Here is a 24,591-nt window from a genome sequence, read left to right as displayed (position 1 = left end):
TTGAACTATTATTAATCTGCATAGTCCAAAATGACAAAATATAGTGGTAGAAATGAACAGCATATACAAGCATGTGTGAAGCTGACCTGGATTTCCTTGTTGAGAATGGTGCTGTGCTACAACAAACATATTGGCGGCAGATTCCAGAAACTGCAAGTTGAAAATTAGAATTAGTGACACAAGATTATCTGTGACTGAAGAGTTCAGTTTTGCATTTAAAAAGCTCTCAAAACTTAAAAAGGTGCTCCCTTAAATAGTTTGACATACATAACTTGGTGGCTCAATTCACAATATACTTTTGGTGAAACTGGCAATCTAAACAATTCCACTATCTCTATGAAAAGACAAGCTACTGTTACAGGTCATATTATATATAAATATGTTTTTAAAAAATAGATTGTGGGGGGGGGGGTTTATTATAGGTCACTTCACAAACAGATACTTACACTTCACATCTCATTTAAAATGCAAAAGCTTTGCTGAAGCCAGACATTCAGGCACTAGTGGTTTTGCGAAAGACAATGAAACTGCTTTGGAAGGAACTTCAGAGGTAGGTGCAAATGGAACAAAGTCCAGGCTCAAATACTGATAAAGATCTTTCAAGGATTTGATTTGGTGCCTTGGAAGGGGTTCTGTTTTTTTTACAAGCAGAGAGAGAGGAAAGTATCTTAGAGAAAGAAGTGGCCTTTGAGGCTGCAACATGGCAAGCTGAGAGGCAGGTTGTGAGTTCTGAGTTCAGCTTGTTAAAAATCCTTGTAGTCCTTACAAGAGGAAATGGTTGGCGAGCGTGTTTCTCCTGAAATAAGGGAAACTAGAGGAACTCTGTGGTGATCTGAAAGAAGAGGTTATCATTTGGAAAACCCATGATGGGGCAAGTTTCTTTGGCAACACACTGAAGTGACTGATCAGAGGAAATCAGTTTTTGTGTGTCTCCAACAAGCAAAAAATTTCTCTCTGAAACCAACAAGAACCTTCCTGAGCGGTAACCATTTACCTTTAAGCACCAGAGCCTGGTAAAAATTCATAAATGTTAAATTCTGTGTACAGTCTAAGAATTGCCTGATACCAGTGAACTTGGAGAAGTGAGAAGTGAATGATTGGACTGTGAATCAAATAACTTTTCTAAACTTATACACATTACATATAAATGTGCTTAGAATTAGAAGGGGGTTAAGTTAGGTTAAGTTACTTACAATAAGTTAAGTTTGATCGTGCTTTTCTAAAGAAAATTAAAAGCAAGTTTCGTTTAAGTCACCATTTGTCTTGATGAATTTCTATTGCTGCTGGGTTTTGGGGTCATCTGGGCTCATAACACTACTCATATTGCGGTGTTGAAAAAGGTAGAAGCTTGCAAAGTGAAAACAATGCAATATTAATATGCAATAAACTGCTAGATCTCAATACATTCCCAGCTTGAAGTCTGCACACACAAAGTTACTGATGCTTCAACTCTTACCAACCTGAGCTATCTTGGTTTTCTTCTGTTGGAACTGGCAGCTTCTCAGTATTCTTGCTCCTGACTGATCACTGAACTGCTCATGGAATGGGTGCAGTAACTGAACATTCTCTCCAAAGCTGAAACACAACATTACACAGCTGGATGTCATCAAGGCTTCATCACTCAAACAGGGAAATTAGAAAGTTGCAGGTAAAGCACTGTCAAATTCTAAGTGGCAACTAGTAATTAGGGCTGGAATTGTCAATGAATTGAAGCTGCCAAAAAAAAGTGAAAAGTTTTAAGAGTGGTATTCCAAAGACAGCCAAAAATCACCATTGATAGAACAGCTGCACTGGAAGTCAAAATATGACAAGAAAAAAAAGACAATATTGACATAATAATGGATTCATGAATGAAATTTTACAGTTTCACAGAAAATCCAAATCAAACTCAAGGGTCAAATTTGCAATTCTCATGATCTTGTGTTGTTAAACACAATACCCACTCCTCACCAGGCATAGCTTCTGTTTATTGGGTCCATCTGCAAACCCAGAATTGCCTTAAAATTAAATGCTCTTCTTGCAGGAAAAGGAACTAACAGTTTAGATGCATAGTCGTTTAATTTACTGACTACTCTACACCATTATTTCTTTTTTTTTGAAGACTTTATTTAAAATTTTATAACATGAATACAATAGAGAATTACATTTAAAGAAAAAAAATAAAATGGTATGATTATAATATTACATCAGAAAACTACACAAAATAACCCCCCCATTAATTGTAACACAATATTAGTAATCTAACTTAAATTAGTCCAACCCTCCCCCCCAAAATAAAGAGTGAAGAGTTAATAAAATTAACAATTATATATGGAAAAAAAATACTCACTTACAAAAAAAAGATAAAACTTAACCTTAAAAAAAATTCCAACAACAAAAATTTTTTTTTTTTAATCAATACTAAAATATCACGCTTAAACATAAATTTAAATCAAACTTAAATGCATATAATTAGCAAACGGAGTCCACTTTAACTTATAAAAAGACATCCTATGCTGAATTGAAAAAGACATCCTTTCCATAGTCAAACAAAATTTCATCTCCAAATACCACTTATCTAAAGTTAGTATATTTTTATCTTTCCAAGTAAGTGCTATACATTTCTTAGCCACGTCTAAAGCTAAATAGATAAATGAAATCTGATAATCCTCTAAACCTAAATCAATTAATGATTGCATGTTCCCTAATAAAAATATATCAGGATCTAATACAAGATGGATATTATATAAACTGTTAAAAATAGATTGAATACCTTTCCAAAACTGTTGCAATCGATCACAAAGCCAAACAGTATGCAAAAAAGTATTGGCCGTCTGATCACATCGAAAACAAGAATCCAACTTACTAAGACCAAATTTTTTAAATTTCTCCGGCGATAAATATAGCTGATGAATAAAATTATAATTAATCATTGCTAGTCTAGCGTTAATTAATTTCCGAATACTATTCTGACAAATTTCCATCCAAGCTTCTTCAGCTATTTTATGTCCTAAATCTTTTTCCCATTTCAACTTATCTTTAAGCCAGTCTTTTTTACTATCAATTTCTTGTAAAATACAATACAAATCAGATATATATCCCTTTTTTGGTATTGAAAGTACATATTCTTCAAAACTAGATTCAGGTAATAAAATCATTTGTCGACCACATAACTGTTTTACAAAAGATCTTAATTGATAATATACAAATATAGAATTTCCACTAATACCATATTTCCTTTGTAATTCGTCAAAGGAACAAAAACAACCCTCAGAAAAACAATCAGATAAATTTTTTATTCCCTTCTTTTCCCATTGTTTCAAAGTGGCATTGGAGACTGTAAAAGGAACAAGTTGATTATTATATAATGGCAATCTTCCAGAAAATATATTTTTAAGTCCCAATTTTTTAAGTTTACTTGTCCATAAATTCAATAAATGTTTCAATATTGGCACATCGTAAGTTCGTAGTAAATTTTTATTCCATCGAAACAAAAACTCATGAGGAAATTTTTCTAAACTAACCGCCATTTCTATCTTTACCCAACTAGGTGGGTCGTCCATATTCATTAATGCACTAAGAAATTTAAATTGAGCTGCTTCGTTATAATGCTGAAAATTCGGTAATCTTAAACCTCCAAATTGAAAATCCCACATCAATTTTCTCATTGCTACTCTCGGAAATTTTCCCTTCCATAAGAATTCTCTAATCGCTTTATACAAGTCCTTAAAAAACTTTAAAAAAAAAAATAAGGAATTGATTGAAACAGATATTGTATTCTAGGAAAAATATTCATTTTTATGGTATTAATCCTCCCTAGTAAACCCAAAGGTAGATCCCTCCACCTAATCAAATCTAATTTAATCCTTTTTATTAAAGGAAGATAATTAATTGAGTATAATTCTTGAAATTTCGTATTAACATTAATTCCTAACTATTTAATTTGTGTAGTCCACTTCAAATTTGTAATATTTTTATATACTGAATAATCACCTTTACAAATTGGTAAAATTTCACTTTTAGCCCAATTTACTTTGTAACCAGATAATTGGCCATAAATTTCTAAACATTCTTGAATTGCAGGTAAAGAAATATCTGGATCCACCAAATATAATAAAACATCATCAGAAAATAAATTAATCTTATATTCCTCATTCAGAACTCTCATACCTTTAACATTTTCATTTTGACGTACTAATTGTGCTAAAGGTTCAATAACTATAGCAAATAAAGCAGGTGACAATGGACATCCTTGTCTAGTAGATCTTGTCAAACTAAAAGATTCTGAAATTTGGCCATTAACAGCAATTCTAGCCTTCGGGCTATTATATAAAGCCTTTATCAATCCAATAAATGAAGAACCAAAACTAAATTTCTCAAGTACTTTGAACAGAAACTTGCATTCCACTCTATCAAAAGCCTTTTCTGCATCCAATGAAACCACTATTGGATAATTCAACTGAAATTTAGATTTATTTATCAAGGTTATTAACCGTAAAATATTATCTGACGCATACCTATTTTTTATAAATCCCGTTTGATCACCATGTATAATTTTAGGCAGATATTGAGCTAATCTATTAGCCATAATTTTAGCTACAATTTTATAATCTACATTTAACAATGATATTGGTCTATAAGAAGAAACCTGTAAAGGGTCTTTATCTTTTTTTGGTATAACCGTAATTATTGCGTTAGAACAAGACTCGGGTAATTGAAAAATATTACAAGTTTGTAGTAATACATCCTTATAAATAGAAGATACATCAGCATAAAAAACTTTATAAAACTCTATAGAAAACCCATCTTCACCAGGTGCCTTTCCATTCGGCATATCTCTTATTGCCATTTCTATTTCATCATTTGTAAAAGGTTTATCTAACTCTTGTCTATCTTCTTGATTCAATTGTGACAAGTTAATAGTTTTCAAGAAAGAATCTATTGCGTCTCCAGTTACATCTTTACATTCTGAAGTATACAATTGTTTATAAAAATTACAAAATTCCTCATTAATCTCCTTTTGATTAAAAGTAATACCTGATTTCTTTCTAATCGCTGGTACAATCCTAGATAATTGTTCCTTTTTTAATTGCCATGACAAAACTTTATGAGCTTTCTCACCCCATTCATAAAACTTATGCTTAGTTCGATTTATTAAACATTCAAACCGATATGTTTGTAATTCATTATATTTAAATTTTAAATTAGTTAACTGATTCTTTTGCGTTTCGGTAGCATGTTTCTGAAATTCTTTTTCAGTAGCAGTTATCTTTTTCTCCAAGTCTTCAATCTCTTTAATTCTCTCCTTCTTTACTTTAGAGGCATAACTGATAATTTGGCCTCGCAAAAAAGCTTTCATTGCATCCCATAAAACAAAATGACTAGAAACAGAATTACAGTTAATACAATAAAAATTTAAATTTGCTGTTTTAAAAAACTAATAAATTCTGGTTTTTGCAATAGCATAGTATTAAATCTCCATCTTGAAACTTTCTGAACATCTTGTGAACTCAAATATTCTAATAATAGTAATGAATGATCCGAAACCAATCTAGCCTTATACTCCACAGATGTAACCCTATCCTGCACATGTGCTGATATTAAAAAATAATCAATTCTTGAAAAAGAATTATGTGTCGAGGAATAAAAAGAAAAATCTTTCTCTGTAGGATTAACTCTTCGCCAAATATCAATTAAATTCAAATCTGCCATCATATTAGTCACTTGAATTGCCATCTTAGACTTCTTAATTACTCTTGGGTACTTATCCAATAAAGGCTCCAACACCACATTCAAATCTCCCCCAATCATCACATTAGAGTTCGATTGTCCAAGTAATAAAGACGTATCCACAACAAAAATTGTATCTTCAACATTAGGAGCATAAACATCAAGCAAAGTCCATGCCTCATTAAAGATTACACCATTATTTCTGTTAAAGTTTTTCTACAGGTAATGGATGAGATGCCCTTTACTTTTAATGAGAAGCAAGTTTCCATTTCCAAAAGCATTGATCAAACTATCCCAGGTCATTTCACATTAAGTATTATTTACCATTCTGAGAAACAAAGCATGAAAGTTCTGAATGATTAAAGTGGATTGAGAGTTAACTCAAGTCTGACCCTGGAAGTAAGTTTGAGAAACTCAAATCAAATCCGAATTCAGAAAACTAGCATAAGCGCATGGGGAATTCTAATTTTATTATTAACTGAGCCCAGAACAAAACCCAGTTTAAGCCCCAGCAATTATTACAATAATCAGTTCTTGTCTTCCAGAATTTAAACCAAGACAGTTCATTCATTATTTTGGCTCTTAAAGAGAATATAGAATATTCCTCAAAAAATATTTGTGTTTCCAACATTTGAAAACCATGGGTGCAGACTTAATAAGATTATCCATGGAAACAGAGCAAAAGAATTGGTTAACTGACAAACTGATATTGAGCATATCTTGATAAAAATTAATTCACTCTTATAGATGCTGCCATACACCAATACAGATTCCAATGTCTGCAGACAACTGAAACTTACCTGCACACAGCAATCTGTCCAACCTCTAGAAGCGAGAGAGCATTTCCAATTACAGCCAAAGCTTCAAAGGCCAGCTGCAAAATAAATAACATCTATATTAATGCCTTCAGGAATTGGTCAGATTAATTTAATAATTCACATGATAAAAGTAAAGCTAGACTACAATTTTTTTTTTTTAAAACCAAGCCTTTGCAGAGAATTAAATGCCTATAACTGTGCATGGAGACACACAGGAGACAGAAGATGCTGGAATCTGAAGCCATACTAGCTGCTGGAGGAACTGAGTTGGTCAAGCAGGACCAGTGGAAGAAAAGGTCAATGTTTCAAAAAAAACTTCAGCGGGACAGAAACAATATAAAGAGGACAACATTTAAGTGGTGAGGTAGGGGCCCCACACAAAATTGGTGGGCGAGGCATACTAATGTTCCTCATTACTATTCATTAGAGATCAGTGATTTATCTAGCTACCTAATCACTTACTTTTCTGTCCTTGAAGAACTATTTGATCAAAAGAAAAAAATGACTTTTCACTGAAATAACTTTGAAAAAAGTAGTATCACACTTACTAGAGATGAAGTGTCATTTTGGTTATTAATCTAGTCATTGGGATCAGCAGTGTGCTTGACAATCAAGTATGAACAACGTAGACAGAGATAACCACGGATGACCCTGGACTTTCCAACATTGATATTCACCTGTGGTTATCACTGACCACCTCAGACCCACCTTGGCAGTCATTTAAAATAACAAATCTTGATCCCTCTTCTGAAAGGCCAGACTGTGATGCACAAGCCCCACAGAAAAGGTGGAAATGTCACGTGTTACACATTCCTTAATTTCAAACCCAAACTGATGACAGCATATTGTTCAATTTGAAATGCATTTTAAAAAAACCATACCTGTTTAGAATGGTTGTCAACCATACTAGAGGAATCATCGATAGCCAAACAAATCTGGTATTGTCGCTTGCTCGGCTTTGTCCTGCGAAGCCATATTTTATCTTTACGGAACTGACTAGCTATGTAGGGAATCACCTTGCGCATGTTTAATCGCTTTCCAGTTCGATAATCCCCTCTGGACACAAACACATGGTAGAAAAAGGCAAGTCATTAGTCCCACAAAACTTCATTACAAGAAACATTCATATAGAAAAGGTGAAAGAAACATCCTGAAAATACCAGCAGATTAAACAGCATTTGTGGTAGAGAGTGTATTCCAGGTTTATAACCCTCCACTAGAACTGGTAAATAGATTATATGCCTCAAATCTTAACTGTTTTGTAAATACATGGTTCATAACAACCACTAAAGAAAAAAGAACGGCAGTAACATTTCCTTATAAGAAATAGAATGGTCCTATTATTACTGAGGTAGTTACTTCCCATTTAAAAGTGTTACTTACCTTAAAGGACCTTGAAGCACAATTAAAAATTACAATTTTGTAGCCAAATGGATGTAGTTTGCATAATTTTCAGATTTTGCATCTTCAAGTACTATTTATGTCAATTCTGGAAGGTCTAATGTACAACATACCCTGGTCTATAAAGTACAAGTAACAAGACACTGACCTGAGTTTAGCTGCCTGAGTGGGCTCCAGTATAAGACGAAGTTGTTCACACAACTGCTGTGACAAAGGTGCCGTCAATGTTTGGTACTGTTGCCACATCACAGCTGCAGCTCTCTCCTAGTAAAGGCAGAACAAAACATAGGAAAATAAGTTCACAGGTAAACCAAGTGGTAGTTCATTTTTTGTCGTATTTTGGCATCACAGAAAAGGGAAATTTTACTTATGCTTAGATTTTGGGAAAAAAATGATTTGTTTCTGCAGAAACTCCTCTGAAACCACCTCTAGACATACCTTTAGTTAATCAGTGCAATACATACAAGTGCTGGGGAAACTCAACAGGTCATGTCAGTAGACATTGATGAAGGGCTCAGGCCTGAAACATTGGTTAAATCCCTTTGCTTCCTACAGATGCTGAGTGATATGCTGAGTTTCTCCAGCACTTGTGTATTGCACTACAATCACAGTATCTGCAGACTTTCCTATTTAACTTCAATTAATTGGCCCTTTCATACCAGGCCTCCATTGGAGGCTGGCTACAACATAAAACTTAGCTTTCATGGAGCAGCCCTAAAAGCTGCTCCTGCACCACATTCATGTCGAGCAGCGCCTCGTAGCACCCTACAGAGTCGATGGAGGCGGGGTAACAGGTGCTGTAGCACCATCCATTATTACACAGCAGAGCAATGCCATTTTCCCTACCCATAATCCCCCACGTAGCTGGAACCGCTGCGTTTCCCAGAACAATGGGGAATTATGGGTAGGGAAGACAGCCATTGCTCTGCTTCCTTTTGAGCTACAGAGACAAAGTGGACCAGTGCGCAAGATGGGTCGCGGGCTAATGGGGTCATTAGCCTGCCCCAACTAGCTGCTTACAGAGGCTGTACATTCATATGGGGTTGCAGACCGCTGCATTCCTCCAATTATCCTTCCCGAAGAGGAATTGCAGTTGGCACCTTGGAGTTGGCCAAGTTTCCCGATGTAAGGGCAGAGAATCTCCGCTTTTACAGTTAGGCTTTTTCTTTGCATGAAAGGGTCTAATCATTAGCCTGTACCATCCTCCTCCAGTCAGTACCATTTATCATTTAATCTTTTCTGCCCTTCTCATTTGTTCCCTCCACCAATCTTCCTTCTTCTTGTAACTTCAAACTTGCTGCTAAATGAAAAGTTAACAACCGGAAATACGAATGGCTCTTCTTGTCATTAATGCTGTGACAGACCTGCTGACTATTACCAGCATTGTCATTTGTGAGCAAAATACAATTTGCACTGAACCAATGAGCAGTAGCACAAGATGCATTCCTGCTGCTCTGAGTGAAGCCAACGTTGGAAACTGCCTTCAGCAAATGTCCATTCACTGGTGTACACAAGATGTGCTTTCCTGACCACGGCAATCACCACAAACAGAAATGCATGTGCATTTTGAGCAGCTTCACTAGAGAGTAGGAAGATTCTGATGTTATGCATTTTTATTTATCTTGCTTAATTACAATAATTTCCATGCAATTTTATCACTCAGTTTTAACACCTCAATATCAAACATTAGAAATAATAGATCTAGCAGGGAGATATGTATGATAAAGTGTCAGATATATTCAGAATTCTGGAATTTGATCAATATATATGCACCTAATGAAGAGGATCAAAAGGTTATGCAAGATATTTTGTTGAAGATTGTAGATACGCAGGGGAATATATTGATAGGAGGGGATTTTAATTTTAATTTGGATCCAACGTTGGATAAAACTGGACAAAAGACTAGCAAAAATAAAGTGGCCAAATTTATGGTTAAATCGATGCAGGAAATAAAACTTATGGATATATGGAAGAGGCAGCACCAAAGGGAGAAGGAATACTCATATTATTCGAGTAGGCATAAAACATACTCAAGGATTGATATGCTTTTGTTGTCGGCCCATATTCAAGGGAGAGTTAGGAAAACTGAATATAAAGCTAGATTGCTATCTGATCACGTACCCCAGTTATTAGCAATAGAACTGGAGGACATCCCACCAAGAACATAAAGATGGAGGTTAAACTCCATGCTACTTAAAAGACAGGAATTTAGAGAATTTAAGCGCCAAATTAAAATGTACTTTGAAATAAATACAGAATCAGTGAAAGACAAACTTATATTATGGGATGCAATGAAAGCCTTCATTAGAGGGCAGATAACAAGTTATGTAACTAAGATGAAAAAGGACTACAATCGGGAAATAGAACAATTGGAAAGGAAGATAGTAAGTACAAAAAAAGAACTAGCAACAAGGGATGATATAGCAAAAAGAGAATTGGCGGACAAAAAATTAAAATATGAAACATTATAAACGTATAAGGTGGAGAAGAACATAATGAAAATAAAGTCCATAAAAATAAAATAAAGTGTTATGAGCTAGTTGCCTGGCAACTTAAAACAGAACAAGCTAAAAGAATTGTATTGGCATCAAGAAAAAAGGACAAATTACATATAATCCAATGGAGATTAATGAGAACTTTAAGGAATTTTATGAACAATTGTATCAAACTGAGAACGAGGGGAAAGATGATAAAATAGAGGAATTTTTAGCTAAAATTTAACTGCCAAAATTGCAAGAAGAGGAGCAAAACAATTAAGGTATTTATCTGATTTTTATCAGACAAGGGAAAAACCAGATTGGACTAAGATAGAGCTAGATAAAATAGAGGAGAAGGTACCAGAACATATACTTTATAAGTGAGATGAAAAACTGATACGATAGAAAAGCTCACCAGTACTGCATCATTTACTCAATATATGGTAGAAGATTCACTTAGAAAGGAAAAAAACAAATTACCAACTACCAAAATTATTATTGACGCAAAATCCGCTAATCCCTTTTACAATAGAGAACCTTTCCTTTAGAGAATGGGAGAGAAAAGGAATTAAAAGGATAGAAAATTGTTTTTTGTGAAATAATTTATTAACATTTGAACAAATGAAGTACAAATATGGAATAATTCATGGTACAATGTTTGCATACCATCAACTGAAAGCCTACTTAAAGGATAAATTGGGAAACAGACTGAGATTACCAGAAGGAAGGAGCTTTAATATGTGATTACAGAAACAATGATAATAAAGATTTATAACGAACATGTACATCAAGTTGCAAGAGAATGAAAATGATGAAATAAGCTATAAACACAAACAAAAGTGGGAAAAAAATTTAACCATAAAGATAAAAAATGAAACATGGGAACTATGAAGAACATAATAAACACAAGGTTACATATGATACAGTATAATTGGTTACACAGGTTATATATCACGCCTCAAAAGTTAAAATAAAATGGGATCCAACATTATCAGATAGATGTTTTCGCTGTAAGAAGGAAATGGGAACAACAGTACATACAATTTGGGCATTTGAGAAAGTGAAAAAGTTTTGGGAAGATCTAAATCAGATATTAAATAAAATCACAAAAAGCAACATACCAAAAAATCAAGAGATCTTTCTTCTAAGTAGTAAGGAATTAGGCCTCAAAGTAGATGAAGTGCAAAAAAGATTTATTATGATAGCCTTAGCAGTAGCAAAAAAATGTATAATGTCAATTGGAAATCAGAAGAGAACCTGAGAGTACAGCAATGGTACATAGAAATGAATAAATGTATTCCATTGGAATAAATAACATACAATTTAAAAAATAAAGTCACATTATTTGAACAAATTTGGGAACCGTACATGGAACATAACGAGAGGGCTTGCCTCGGACCCCCACCCCCTAAAATGATAAGACAAAATGACTTGACCCAGTGTGTAAAAGTAGATGACACAATTTTCTTGTTTATTTTCAATGTGTGATGACATTGTTTAATGGATTTATTGTATTGTATAGGTTGAACGTTTAATGGGTTTGGATGGAGGTGGAAGGGGGGGAGAGAAGATAGGGGGGAAAAAAGGGGAGAAAATGCCACTGTGTATATTTAAGAGGGAAATGTTTGTATGTATTTTGATTAATATGGTTCACAGTGTGAAAAATTAAAAAATCAAACATTAGAGGACATGGAAATTCAAGAAGATTATCAAAATGATGGCATTAAATTAAACTGCTGATATTCAAAATATTATTTTGTATCTCTCAATGACAGTCACTAACATTCCCTGGATGGTACCTGACCTTCTGAGATCTTCCAGGATTCGTGCTGCTTCATTAAAATTGCTGATCTCTCACCTGTTCTGGATCACCAGCCTCTTCATTTTGCCATGCATTTAACTGCTCTTCTAACTGCTTACGGAGCTCTTCTGGGTTAAGGAGAACACTCTGGAAAGCAATGATTTCACAAAAACTTTCAGTAGTAAAACAAAGGTGTACCCACCGAGACAAATGCATTGGCAATATTTTCTTTTGTATCATTTTTTTTTCTTGTAATTGCAACCAAGAATGTGCTTTAGTCAGTGTAGCAAAACAAGTTTAAAATCTTATTTGTACCATAAAATGAACTATTAGAGGATAAGCAATGATTTGGGAAACTCCTTTTAAATGAAACCGCTACAGAGAATATTAATTAAACAGTCTGGTCAAGAACCATTTGTGGAAAGAGAAAGTGAGTTAACATTTCACGTCTCAAATTTCCAAATCTAACATGCAGAGATTGACTTATGTCTCTTCCTTGTTATGAAATTCATAAAAATAGTCCAACAACAATCAGTCATTAAGACACGTCTCTTGAAATTAGCTGTTAACAGAACCAGAAAGCTCATGATATTTCCTACTTGTTCCATGTCATCAGTTAAGAGCTCGTGTTTGGTGTGGATTGTGGACTCTCTGCTCCTCTCAAGTGGAGATTCTTCTCCAGATGCTGATGAGTCATCTTTTGTAATATCCACATCTTCAGATTTGGGAAGGTGTAGCTCTGCCTCAAGGTCATCACATCCTACAATATAAAAATGCTGTCAAATGAAACACAAGAGCCTGGATTGTAAAGTACTTTTCAAGATAGAATGTTTCCGATTATCTGAAAATCAGCTAAAAGTTCAATTATCCTAACTTTTCCCAGCAGCAACATAACATCACAAGTTGAAAAAATTTTGCCTGATGTGCTCATGTGGGGCTCAAACGTACTGTTAGCACCATTTTGAATCCAACGGCACCCTCTTGTATTGTACAATGGCAAAAAAGGTCTGCAGATAGCACTGTCGACGTCAGTGAAAAGAAAAGGAGGAAGCGTTTATGTCCATCCACAGAACAGAAAATCAAGCTGATGGTGAAACTGGACAGTGGTGTAAACGCGAGATGTCAAACAGAAGAGTATGGTGTTGGAACGACCACAATCTATGACTTGAAGAAATAGAAGGATAAACTATTGAAGTTCTATTCTGAAAGTGACGAACAGAAGTTAACGAAAGATGGAAAAACACTGCACAAAGGTTAAAAAGGAAGAACTCGTTCGTGTATTGATGGAGTAGATCCAACAACGTCACGGTGAACACATTCCATTTAATGGTTTGCTGATCATGAAATAAGCAAAGCTCTATCATGATCATCTGAAAATTTAAGGGAGTTGTGAATATTTATCAGGAGAGATGAGAAAATTGAAGAAAAGACACGGCATTAAAATATTAAAGATTAGCGGTGAAAAAGCAGTGGAGAAATTCATGGTCGAGTTTGCCGACATCATGATGAAAATCTGATGCCAGAACAAATCTATAATGCCGATGAAGCATCACTGTTTTGGCATTATTGCCCCAGAAGAGCACTGGCAACAGCTGATGAGATAGCCCCTAAAGGAATTAAGGATGCCACGACTGAATAACTGTGCTGGGATGTGTTCATGCAGCAGGCACGCACAACTGTAAACTTGCTTTGACAGGCAAAAGCTTGCGTCCTTGTTGTTTTAAAGAAGTGAATCCATTATTATGCAAACTGAATGGCATGAGTCACAAGGGATATCGTTTCTTATTGGTTTAACAAACAATATGTGCCACAAAGGGTGTTGTTCACTGCAGGGAAGCTGGACTGGATGAAGACTGCAAGATTTAAAAAAAAATTAATTGACAACTGTTCTGCTCATCCTCCAGCTGAAAATCTCATCCAAGATAATCTTTATGTCATGTACCTTCTCCCATATGTGACTTCCTTAATTCGGTCATGTGTCCAAGGTATCCTTGGATCAATGAAGAGTGACTATAAAAAACACTTTCTTGAAGAATATGCTGTCATCAGTGAACAGAGGCTTGGATGTGGAAGGTTTCCAAAAGGAATTTACCATAAAGGATGCCATTTATGCTGTTGCCAACACTTGGAACAAAGTAACTAAAGACAGTTGCATTTGCCTGGCACAGTCTCTGGCCCCCAACTCTGTTCCTTGATGAAGAAGATGATTATGGTGATTTTGAAGGATTCTATGTATCAGGTGAGAAAAAGTGTTCACGGTCCATCAGTAAGCTGAAAGAAGAGGGTATTTAAGAAGTTTTTAACATTGATAATGAGGTTCCAGTTCATTCACTGATCAAAGGTGAAATCACTGAAATTGTTCTGCATCAAGGCGTGCTTTAGTGAGACTTGGACAGACCATTTTAATTGTCTTATTTCTATTCTTATATTCTCTGCATATTATGGAATGTTAATAAAAAGAATGAAAAAGAAGATGACCAAGTTAACACTGCAGAAAAAAGAGCCAATAGAGAACATTGTGAAAACGTGATGGACTTATTGATGCACCAGAGCAGTGTGCATTTAAAACAGAGCGAGAAATCACGTCAGGGTATAACATCAAAGATAGACTGCTAAGACAAAATCCATTGTTAATGAGGCAGATAACGCTGGAGGAAAAACCATTTGAAAAAGCCACCAAGGAGAATTTCTAGTGTTTGTTGCTGCATTTTTCTTATTTTCTAAACAGAGATTGGGTAAGAATTAAACAATACTTCAGGCTTGAAAAGCCTTCCATTGTTTCTTTTTGTTGTTTAACCACTGATACAAGTATTCTGATAATGCTACTGGGCTGATTAAATCCAATATTTGGTTATTTGAAAAATCCAGTTAACTGAAAAACATCCGGTCCCAAGCTTTTCAGATAATTGGAATCTAACTGTACTGCAGCACTGTGGCAAAGCCTGCCATTCCAGGATCAGCCCCCATAACCATAGTTGATGCTGCTAAACAAAACAGAGAATACCAGAGGGGCAATACCCATAGTCAGTCATGACCGACAGAGGCCAAAAGGAACTGAACTGTAAAATCCTTTGCAGCACTTCTCAAGTTCAGTCGTTGCACACTGCAAATGTAGCAATCATTTTTGCACATGAAGATCACACAGGAATAACATAATGCCACAATAATGACTTTGTTTTCATCTTTAACTTGCTTTCAGTAAGAAAAAATGAAAGTGAAGGGTCAAAGCCCAGTGCAAGCACACAACTTGGGTTAAAAAAGGTAAAACCAATTTGGGGTAGCCACATTATTCAATGCTGCTCTGAACTACTAATTTTTACTGTCATTTACCTGCAGTAAAATAATTAATTGCCAAGTTACTTCAAAGCACGAACTACACAATGAATTTAACCAGGTTAACATTCAGCATGTGTACAAGATTTAGAAAGACAAACAGTTTATTAGCTATTGTGTTAAACTAATATAAATATACTGAAATATGTGATAAACACATATATTTAATTACCTGACGCTGTTGTAGTTGATGACTTTTCTTTTTCTGGCTTCAGTTCCTGTGCACCCACACGCTCCAATTCCTCCTCTTGAGTGGTTTCCATTTCAATAGTTTCTGAATCTTCATCTTGCTCTTCCTGGCCTGCCCCACCTAATTTTTGTTGCTCTGTTGTGGCCACATCTAAAATGGGCATTTTACACAAGTAGAATAAAATCTCACCACTCCTAACACACAGCACTAACGTTTCTCTAGTAGAAATGAAATGTATGGATTCAAACAATTCTTTTGAGTTTTAGAATTTGAACAACTCTGAACTTACCATAGGTTTGAGTGTCATAAGAATCACATCCTTCTTTCACATGTTCATAAATGTCCGTCTCCTTGACCACCTGCTCTGATGGAGTTGTGTCCTGCTGGTGTGCACTGTCAGCTTCCACCATCTTCAGCCGCTTATTTACACGTTCATTACAATCACCCATTGTTCTCTCATTATCTGCATGACCAGGCTTTCTCTTGTAACTCTTGAAAAAGATAAACAAGATTTGGGGGGGAAAAAAATGAAAGAAGTGTTTTTTTTTATATATAGAAATATTATACAATAAAACTTGCCTTGATTCCATTCAACATATTAGTCATGGGTTGTTGTGAAAGTTAGTTGATGCCAGATGATGCATTAAAATCTGGGATTTGAATTGGAATTACAATTCCAATTGTAATTTGTAATTCCCCCCCACATCTCCATCGAGGACACAGAACTCAAAACGGTCAACCAGTTTACCTACCTCGGCTGCACCATTTCATTGGATGCAAGGATTGACAACGAGATAGACAACAGACTCGCCAAGGCAAATAGCGCCTTTGGAAGACTACACAAAAGAGTCTGGAAAAACAACCACTTGAAGAAACACACAGAGATCAGCGTGTACAGAGCTGTTGTCATACCCACGCTCCTGTTCGGCTCTGAATCATGGGTCCTCTACCGGCATCACCTACAGCTCCTAGAACGCTTCCATCAGCGCGTTCTCCGCTCCATCCTCAACATTCATTGGTGTGACTTCATCACCAACATCGAAGTACTCGAGCTGGCAGAGTCCGCAAGCATCGAATCCACGTTGCTGAAGACCCAACTGCGTTGGGTGGGTCACGTCTCCAGAATGGAGGACCATCGCCTTCCCAAGATCGTGTTATATGGCGAGCTCTCCACTGGCCATCGAGACAGAGGTGCACCAAAGAAGAGGTACAAGGACTGCCTAAAGAAATCTCTTGGTGCCTGCCACATTGACCACCGCCAGTGAGCTGATATTGCCTCCAACCGTGCATCTTGGTGCCTCACAGTTCGGCGGGCAGCAACCTCCTTTGAAGAAGACCGCAGGGCCCACCTCACTGACAAAAGACAAAGGAGGAAAAACCCAACACCCAACCCCAACCAACCAATTTTCCCTTACAACCGCTGCAACCGTGCCTGCCAGTCCCGCATCGAACTTGTCAGTCACCAACAAGCCTGCAGCAGACGTGGACATAACCATATAACTAAATAGGTCATATGCATTAAATGGTAGGCTATTGAGATGTGCAGAGCAACAAAGGGATTTAGGAGTTGTGGTAAATAGTACCCTCAAGGCAGATACTCAGGTAGATGGTGTGGTGAAGAAGGCATTTGGAATGTTGGCCTTCATAAATTGGAGTATTGAATTCAAGAGTAGGGAGGTTATGATGAAATTGTACAAGGCATTGGTGAGGCCAAATTTGGAGTACTGTGTACAGTTTTGGTCACCAAATTATAGGAAAGATATAAACAAAATAGAGAGAGTGCAGAGAAGGTTCATAAGAATGTTGACAGGATTTCAAGGTTTGAGTTACAGGGAAAGGTTGTGCAGACTTGGGGCTTTTTTCTCTGGAGCATAGAAGATTGAGAGGGGACTTGATAGAGGTGTTTAAGATTTTAAAAGGGACAGACAGAGTAAATGTGGATAGGCTTTTTCAATTAAGAGTGGGGGAGATTCAAACTAGAGGGCATGGTTTAAGATTGAAGGGGGAAAATTATAAGGGGAACATGAAGGGAAATATCTTTACGCAAAGAGTGGTAGGGATGTGGAATGAGCTTCCGAGAGACGTGGTCGAGGCGGGATCATTGGTTACATTTAAGGAAAGACTGGATAGTTACATGGATAGGAGAGGACTGGAGGGGTATGGACTGGGTGCTGGCTAGTGGGACTAGGAGGGTGGGGATTTGTTACGGCATGGACTAGTAGGCCTGTTCTGTGCTGTGAGTGGTTATATGGTTATATAGGTCTACACAATTATGAGAGGCATAGGTAAGGCAGAAAGCCAGTACCTTTTTCCCAAGGTGGGAGTAGCAAATATCAGAAAACATCTCTGGACAAAGTGAAGGGAGGAATATTTAGGGGAGACATCAGGGGTAAGTTTGTTCATTTTTAAAAAAAATAAACACAAACAGTTATGGGTACCTGGAATGCCTTGCCCAGGGTGGTGGAGGCTGGAACAATAGGGGCATTTAAAGAGACTCTTAGACAGCCACAAGAATGAAAGAAAAATAGAAAGTTATAAAGTAAGGACAGTTTAGTTTTCTTTTGGTAGATTATATATGTAGGTCTGCACAACATTGTGAGTCAAAGGGCCTGTAGTGTTCTATATTCTAACTCATTGGAAACCAGTATGATATTTAGGTTATGCTAACTGAAATTACAAAGTTAACCCACAATCTTGTGCTGTTTTAAGAAACACAGCACATTTGGTTATCAATTTATTAAAGTAGGACATTTCATGGCATACCTGGATTTTATTCTCAGTTCAAAAACTTGTTCTAAAAGCTGAAAATACAAAGTGATAACTATAGTATCAGAAAACCACTGGATTAATATTGTGCTTTAATTTGATTCAAGAGTTGAAAAATGGCAGGAATGACAAAGTTCAAGTGGCATGGTTAGTGTAGCAGGCAGCACAATACTGTTACTGCACCAGTGACTGGGATTTGAATCCCACATCGTCTGTAAGGACCTTGCACTTTCTCCCCATGTCTGCGTGGGTTTTCCCCGGGGCTCTGGTTTCCTCCCACCATTCGAAATGTACTAGGGGTTGGGTATAAATGGGCAGCACGGGCTCGTGGGCCTGCTGCATGTCTAAATTTAAATACTTATGAAATGCAGTAATGGGAAAGATGCATCAGTTGGAGAAAAGGGAAAAATAATCAAGTTTAATATTATAATGTCTTCATTCTTTTTCATTTTCTGGATCAATGACGTACAATTTGCTGGGCAATCTTCCCGTGTGCTTAATTAGGTCATTTATTCATTTGTTGTATTTCTGCATTAATCTCATAAGGGAAGTTAAATTAAATATTGTTTTCAGTAAGCTACCTTTGGGAAAAGTACAAAATGATTAGTAACAGGATGAATGGAGAATCATGGTGCTACTATTTCCTGCCACATTATTGAAATGATGTGTACACTGAGAACAACAACATGCAGTACTGAGTTGATTTTTTTTAAAGCTTGCAGCCAATGAACCTTTTCATCTATTTCAATATGAATTATAATATGCTGTTGGACCAAAATGATCTTCTAGAGTTGAAAATAACTTTCGTGCGGTCTTGACTGGTGAATAACAATTAACCTTTGAATAATTAGGTGAAGAATAATTTCAAGCTCTTGTACAAAATATACAATTGAAAAATATTTGTCATGCACTCAAACAATATCTGTTCTTTTACCTGTGTTTTGTCTCGAGATTGCCTTTGAGATGCAACCCTTGCTGTCAATTTGGATTCATGGCCTTCTGATTGGTTAGCATCTGCAGCCCCACATCCTTGCTCCTGTAATATTCAAAATAAACGGATTGGCATCACTGTGGCAGAAAATAAAATACGGGGCAATGGTTTATTTTCTGGATGGCAGTTAATGGTTTAATTCAGATTCCTGTAGTAGCTCTCAGGCTCCCTCCCTCCTTTAATTCCCAATCTCTTGCTGGTTGGAACACTTGTGAAACAAGTTTGGGAGTTAAGATGGAACAAAAATAAAAACTCAAAAGGTTCTGGAAAACTACCTGTTCAAGTGATCTTAAAAACATTCAAGGTGGCCATTCAGCATTTTCCCACCTATTTCACATTAAAGATTCTGACAGATATTTCATCTGGCATTCACTCCTCTGTACTAACCCTGCATCTCTCAATTACTTAAACTCCTTAAAAAAAAGAGTATTTTATATACTTGGTAATTAAGCCCTCAGAGTCTTCTTCTCATAGTCCTGGATTGTCTCCCTCTGGAGGATGCAAGCTTTGGCTTTAGACACTTCCACCAAAGTAAACGTCACTGGTTTACCTCATTTACAGCTTGCAAGCATGATGTTCAATCCCACCTCCGTGCTAGGAATCTATCTGTTGAATGTTTGCTGCATGCCCTCCATCGAAAATGTATTATTGGATAGGGAGCCTAGATTCATGCATAAGATTACAGGTGTTGTTTCACTTGGGACCTGCACAATCGTAGTAAGATCATAAAAGATTGGAACAGAATCTTTTTGCCAGACATATCAAGGCTGATGTATTCTTCTATTCAACTCCATTTTCCTGTCTTTTCTCTACAAAAATATGACAACCTTACTAATCAATGACACATCAATCTCTGCTTTAAATCTACCCAATGACTTGGCCTCCACAGCAGTCTGGCAACAAATTCCAGATTCACCACCTAATGGCTGAAAAGGTCAGCCTCATCTCTGTTCTAAAGGGATGTCCCTTTATTCTGAGGCAGTGCCCTCTTGTATTGCTGAAAATATTTTCTCCACGTCCTCTCTATCCAGCCCTGGTTAATTCTGCATATACAAATCCTCCTGCAAAGAAAGCCAACATATTAGTCTTCATCAATTCTTGCCGCATATGAATTTCAATGATATGTGAACTAGAATACCCGGATCTTCTTAACAGCAATGCCTCCCAATCTTTTACCCCTCTAAAAATAGATCCTCCACCTTTATCTATTTTTCAGCTAAAATGGACCATGGCATTTCCCCCCCACCCCTCCCTTTCACAGCATGTTCCATCTACAATATCTATCCTAGTTCACTTCAACATCCCCTTGAAGATCAGCTACAGTGCCTCCATAATGTTTGGGACAAAGACACTTTTTTCCTCTATTTGTCCCTGTGCTCCACAGTTTTACATTTGTAATCTAACAATTCACATGTAATTAAAGTGCACATTCCAGATTTTTTTTTAAAGTTACTTCTACACATTTTAGTTTGACCCTGTAGAAATTACAGCACTATTTATACATGGTACCCTCTCTTCAGGGCACCATAATGTTTGGGATATTTAGTATCACAGGTGTTTTTGATTACTCGGGTATATTTAATGGCTTCATTGGTGCAGGTATAAGAGAGCTAGGCTTGCTTTTGAGGTTTCGATCAACTTTGTAGTTGCCATTTTTCAACACACGGACCAGAGGTGTGCCAATGCAAGTCAAATAGCCATTATGAGGCTGAAAAACAAGAATAAAACATTAAGAGACATCGTCCAAACCTTAGAATGACCAACATCAACTGTTTGCAATATCATTAAGAAGGAAGAACGGACTAATGAGCTCAGTAATAGCAAAGGGATTGGTATTCCAAGGAAAATCTCCACTGCTGCTAACAAGAATTCTCATCAGAATGAAGAAAAATTCCCAATGTTTGTCCAACAGATCAGAAATATTCTTCAGGAGGCAAGTGTGGATGTGTCAACTACTGTCCACAGAAGTCTGGTTGGGTCAATAGCAAAACGTCGAGCACTATTACACTTCAGGGCTGTGTGCTCTGCCTGCTCTTGTTCACACTACTGACCCTTGACTGCATCACCTAATCCAGCTCAACAGTTCATCAAGTTTGAAGATGACACAACAGTAGTTGGCCTCATCAGCAACAAGTTGCACTTCAGAGAAAAGGTGAGAGTGTAACAACATGAGATGAATGTAGATGAAGGATATGATCAGGGATCTCAGGAGGACCAGGAATGATCACCCTCCATCGGATATCAAGAGTGGAGAGCACCAAATTCCTTGGAGTTCACTTAGCTAGTGACTTATTGTGGACATTCAACATCTCCTCACTTGTCAGCAAGGCGCAAAAATGACTGCATTTTCTGAGAAGACAAGCGGTAGGAGCTCTATCAAGAGCGTCTTGGCCAGCTGCATCATAGTGTGTTTCGGTTGCTGCAGAGTAATGGATTAGAGGTCAACTAACAGGACTATTATATAGTGGCAGAGAGGGTCCCGGGAGTCACCCTCCCCCTTCAACGTAATCTTCTGGGATCATTGTCTGATGAGGATGCGCTAAATTATTGAGGACCCCTTCCTTCACGAAGACAGCATTTGAGGCGATACAGGAGTATCAGAGCCAGTACCATCAGGCTGAGGAACAGCTTCTTCCCATGTGCAGTGATAATGCTGAAGAACCAAAGGAACTGTTCACACTAACCATCTGAGACTCTCATATGTACAATACAAAATGTATTTATGGTATTTATTTATTTATAATAGATGAAATACTTGTCCTGTATATGTACTGGTATTGTTTGTTTATATGCGTGTTATGACTGGTTGTGTGTCTCCGTATTTTGAACAGAGAACCAGAAAATGCTGTTTCGTCAGGTTGTCCTTGTACAATCAGATTACAAACTTGACTTGAAGACTTCATGAATAAAAATAGAGGCTACAATGCAAGATGCAAATCATGGCAAAGGTGGTGTGCTTTGAATCTTGTGCAATTCCTTTACGCCTCCACACTTTCCTCTTGCCATCAATCTGATACAGGTTAATCTTGGTCTCATCTATCCACAAGATTTTTTTCCCCCTGGAATTCTGCAAGCTCTTTTAAATGCTTCTTGGCAAATTGTAAGATGGCCATCCTTTCTGCGGCTAACTAATGGCTTGCACCTTGCAGTGTAGCCTCTGTATTTCTGATCATGGAGTCTTCTGCTGACAGTAGTCATTGACACATCCACACCTGCCTCCTGAAGAGTGTTTCTAATCTGTCGGACATACATATGGGAATTTTTCTTCATTATGAAGAGAATTCTTCTGTCATCAGCAGTGGAGATCTTCCTTGGAAGACCAGTCCCTCTGCAATTACTGAGCTCATTAATTTGCTCTTTCTTCTTAATAATATTCCAAATTATTGATTTTGGCAATCCTAAGGTTTGGGCGAAGTCTCTTACTGCTTTATTCTTGTTTTTCAGCCTCATAATGGCTTCTTTGACTTGCACTGGCACAACTCTGGCCTTCATGTTGAAAATGGCAACAACTTCAAAAGTGATCAAAAACTGAGAAGCAAGCCTAGATCTCTTATACCTGCAACAATCAAGCAATTAAACATACACCCGTTTCCACCACCGCCTCCTGTTTTCACCCGAGAATTTCTACATGGTCAAATCAAAATGTATATAAATAACCTTGAATAAAATCTAGTATGTTTACTTTAATTATATGTGAATTGTTTGATTACAAATTTAAAACTGTGGAGTACACGGGTAAATAAAGGGCGGGGAGGGGGGAAAAAAGCATCTTTGTTACAAACATTATGGAGGGCACTGTAAAAAATTTTTCATTGCTTACAATGCCACCCAGCTTCTCATCAACAACAAACATAGCCACATTACAGATATACAGTAGATTTGAGTAGCTGGGGTCCGAATACCAATCTCTATAGTTTTCCACTAGTCACAACCTTCCAATTCAAAAAGGATTCATTTATTCCTGATGATTTGTCTCCATTCACTAATCCAGTATTAGCTTTAGTCTCAGGTGCTGAGTTTAATTCAGTGCACAAAAGTGCTGGAGAAACTCAGGTCACACAGCATTCATAGAAAGTAAAAGGTATGGAAAATAAACCATATGAACTATGTATTAGCTATTATATATTCATTAATCCATTACTATGCATCAATTTACTATATACTATATTTATTAAGTATTTATCATATTTATGAATTTACTATGTAACAATTTATACACATTATGCTACAAAGTAACAATTTACTTTATATTTACGATACTAGGCCACAGTAAATGAATAGAATAGTGACAGGATACTAAGTGGAAGATAAGGTAGCAGGTGGCAGGATATGATCGAACTCCGTGAATCAAAACATGATAGGTGAAAAATAATTGTGGCAAGTCAGGAAATGACAAACTGCTGAAAGATTTGGTTATGAATGATTAATAGCAGAAATGTAATTAAGTCAGGACAATATAAAATGTCGCTATGTACTGTGTTTGGAGGACAGTCAAGTGACTGGTTCTTTTGATAACCTCAGCCTTTGTTTGCAAATAAAGATTTAAACTTCTTGAGGAATTCTCCGTGTTGCCTAACTGTTTTTAGACCTCAAAAACCATGACAAACGTGGTCGACATTTCAGGCCCGAACCCTGCTTTATGAGTGTCAAAAATCAAATGTCTAAATATAAATGTGGGTAGGTGAGAAGGGGAAAGCAGAGAAGGGGGTAGGAACAAAGGTGAAAGGTCTTGCCCTTTAAAATATTCCTGTTTATTATGGGTATTAAATAGAATTGGATCATGTAGCTACCACTTCTTTAATAATATTTTCTCAATTACTGATGTTGACTTAAGTATTCTATAATTCCCCATTTTTCTCTTTCTTCCTTCTTAAATAGTGGCCTACATTTATTGCTTTCCAATCTGTGGCTACCATTCTGGAACCTATAAAACCTTGTTTTGTCTACCTTTGTTAAACAAAGTCTGTTTTACTAAAACAGACTGATCCAATCAGAGAAATTTTTTTTTCAAGTTATGATCTCCAATTAGGTCTCCATCATCTGATGATTCCATTATTTCAAAGACAAAAGGCAAACAGCAATAGAGAATTGTACACTTTCAACAC

General features: G+C 36.6%; 1 protein-coding gene across 1 annotated transcript in view; it reads right to left on the bottom strand.

The window, feature by feature from the left end:
- mdn1 (midasin AAA ATPase 1) overlaps window positions 1-24,591 on the bottom strand; it is a 228,121-nt gene that overhangs the window by 6,101 nt on the left and 197,429 nt on the right. The window contains exons 91-100 of the mRNA XM_069887323.1: window positions 19,430-19,531; window positions 16,019-16,220; window positions 15,712-15,879; window positions 12,806-12,966; window positions 12,264-12,353; window positions 8,077-8,192; window positions 7,409-7,583; window positions 6,510-6,583; window positions 1,461-1,575; window positions 87-150 (exon numbers count right to left, since the gene is read on the bottom strand). Of these exons, the coding sequence (XP_069743424.1) occupies window positions 87-150; window positions 1,461-1,575; window positions 6,510-6,583; window positions 7,409-7,583; window positions 8,077-8,192; window positions 12,264-12,353; window positions 12,806-12,966; window positions 15,712-15,879; window positions 16,019-16,220; window positions 19,430-19,531 (1,267 nt within the window). The remainder of the gene's footprint in view (window positions 1-86; window positions 151-1,460; window positions 1,576-6,509; window positions 6,584-7,408; window positions 7,584-8,076; window positions 8,193-12,263; window positions 12,354-12,805; window positions 12,967-15,711; window positions 15,880-16,018; window positions 16,221-19,429; window positions 19,532-24,591) is intronic.

The sequence above is a fragment of the Narcine bancroftii genome, chromosome 6, assembly GCF_036971445.1.
Source record: "Narcine bancroftii isolate sNarBan1 chromosome 6, sNarBan1.hap1, whole genome shotgun sequence".
Classification (NCBI taxonomy): Eukaryota; Metazoa; Chordata; class Chondrichthyes; order Torpediniformes; family Narcinidae; genus Narcine; species Narcine bancroftii.
Note: the sequence above shows the minus strand (reverse complement) of the source record. Positions and strands in the feature narration are given on the sequence as shown.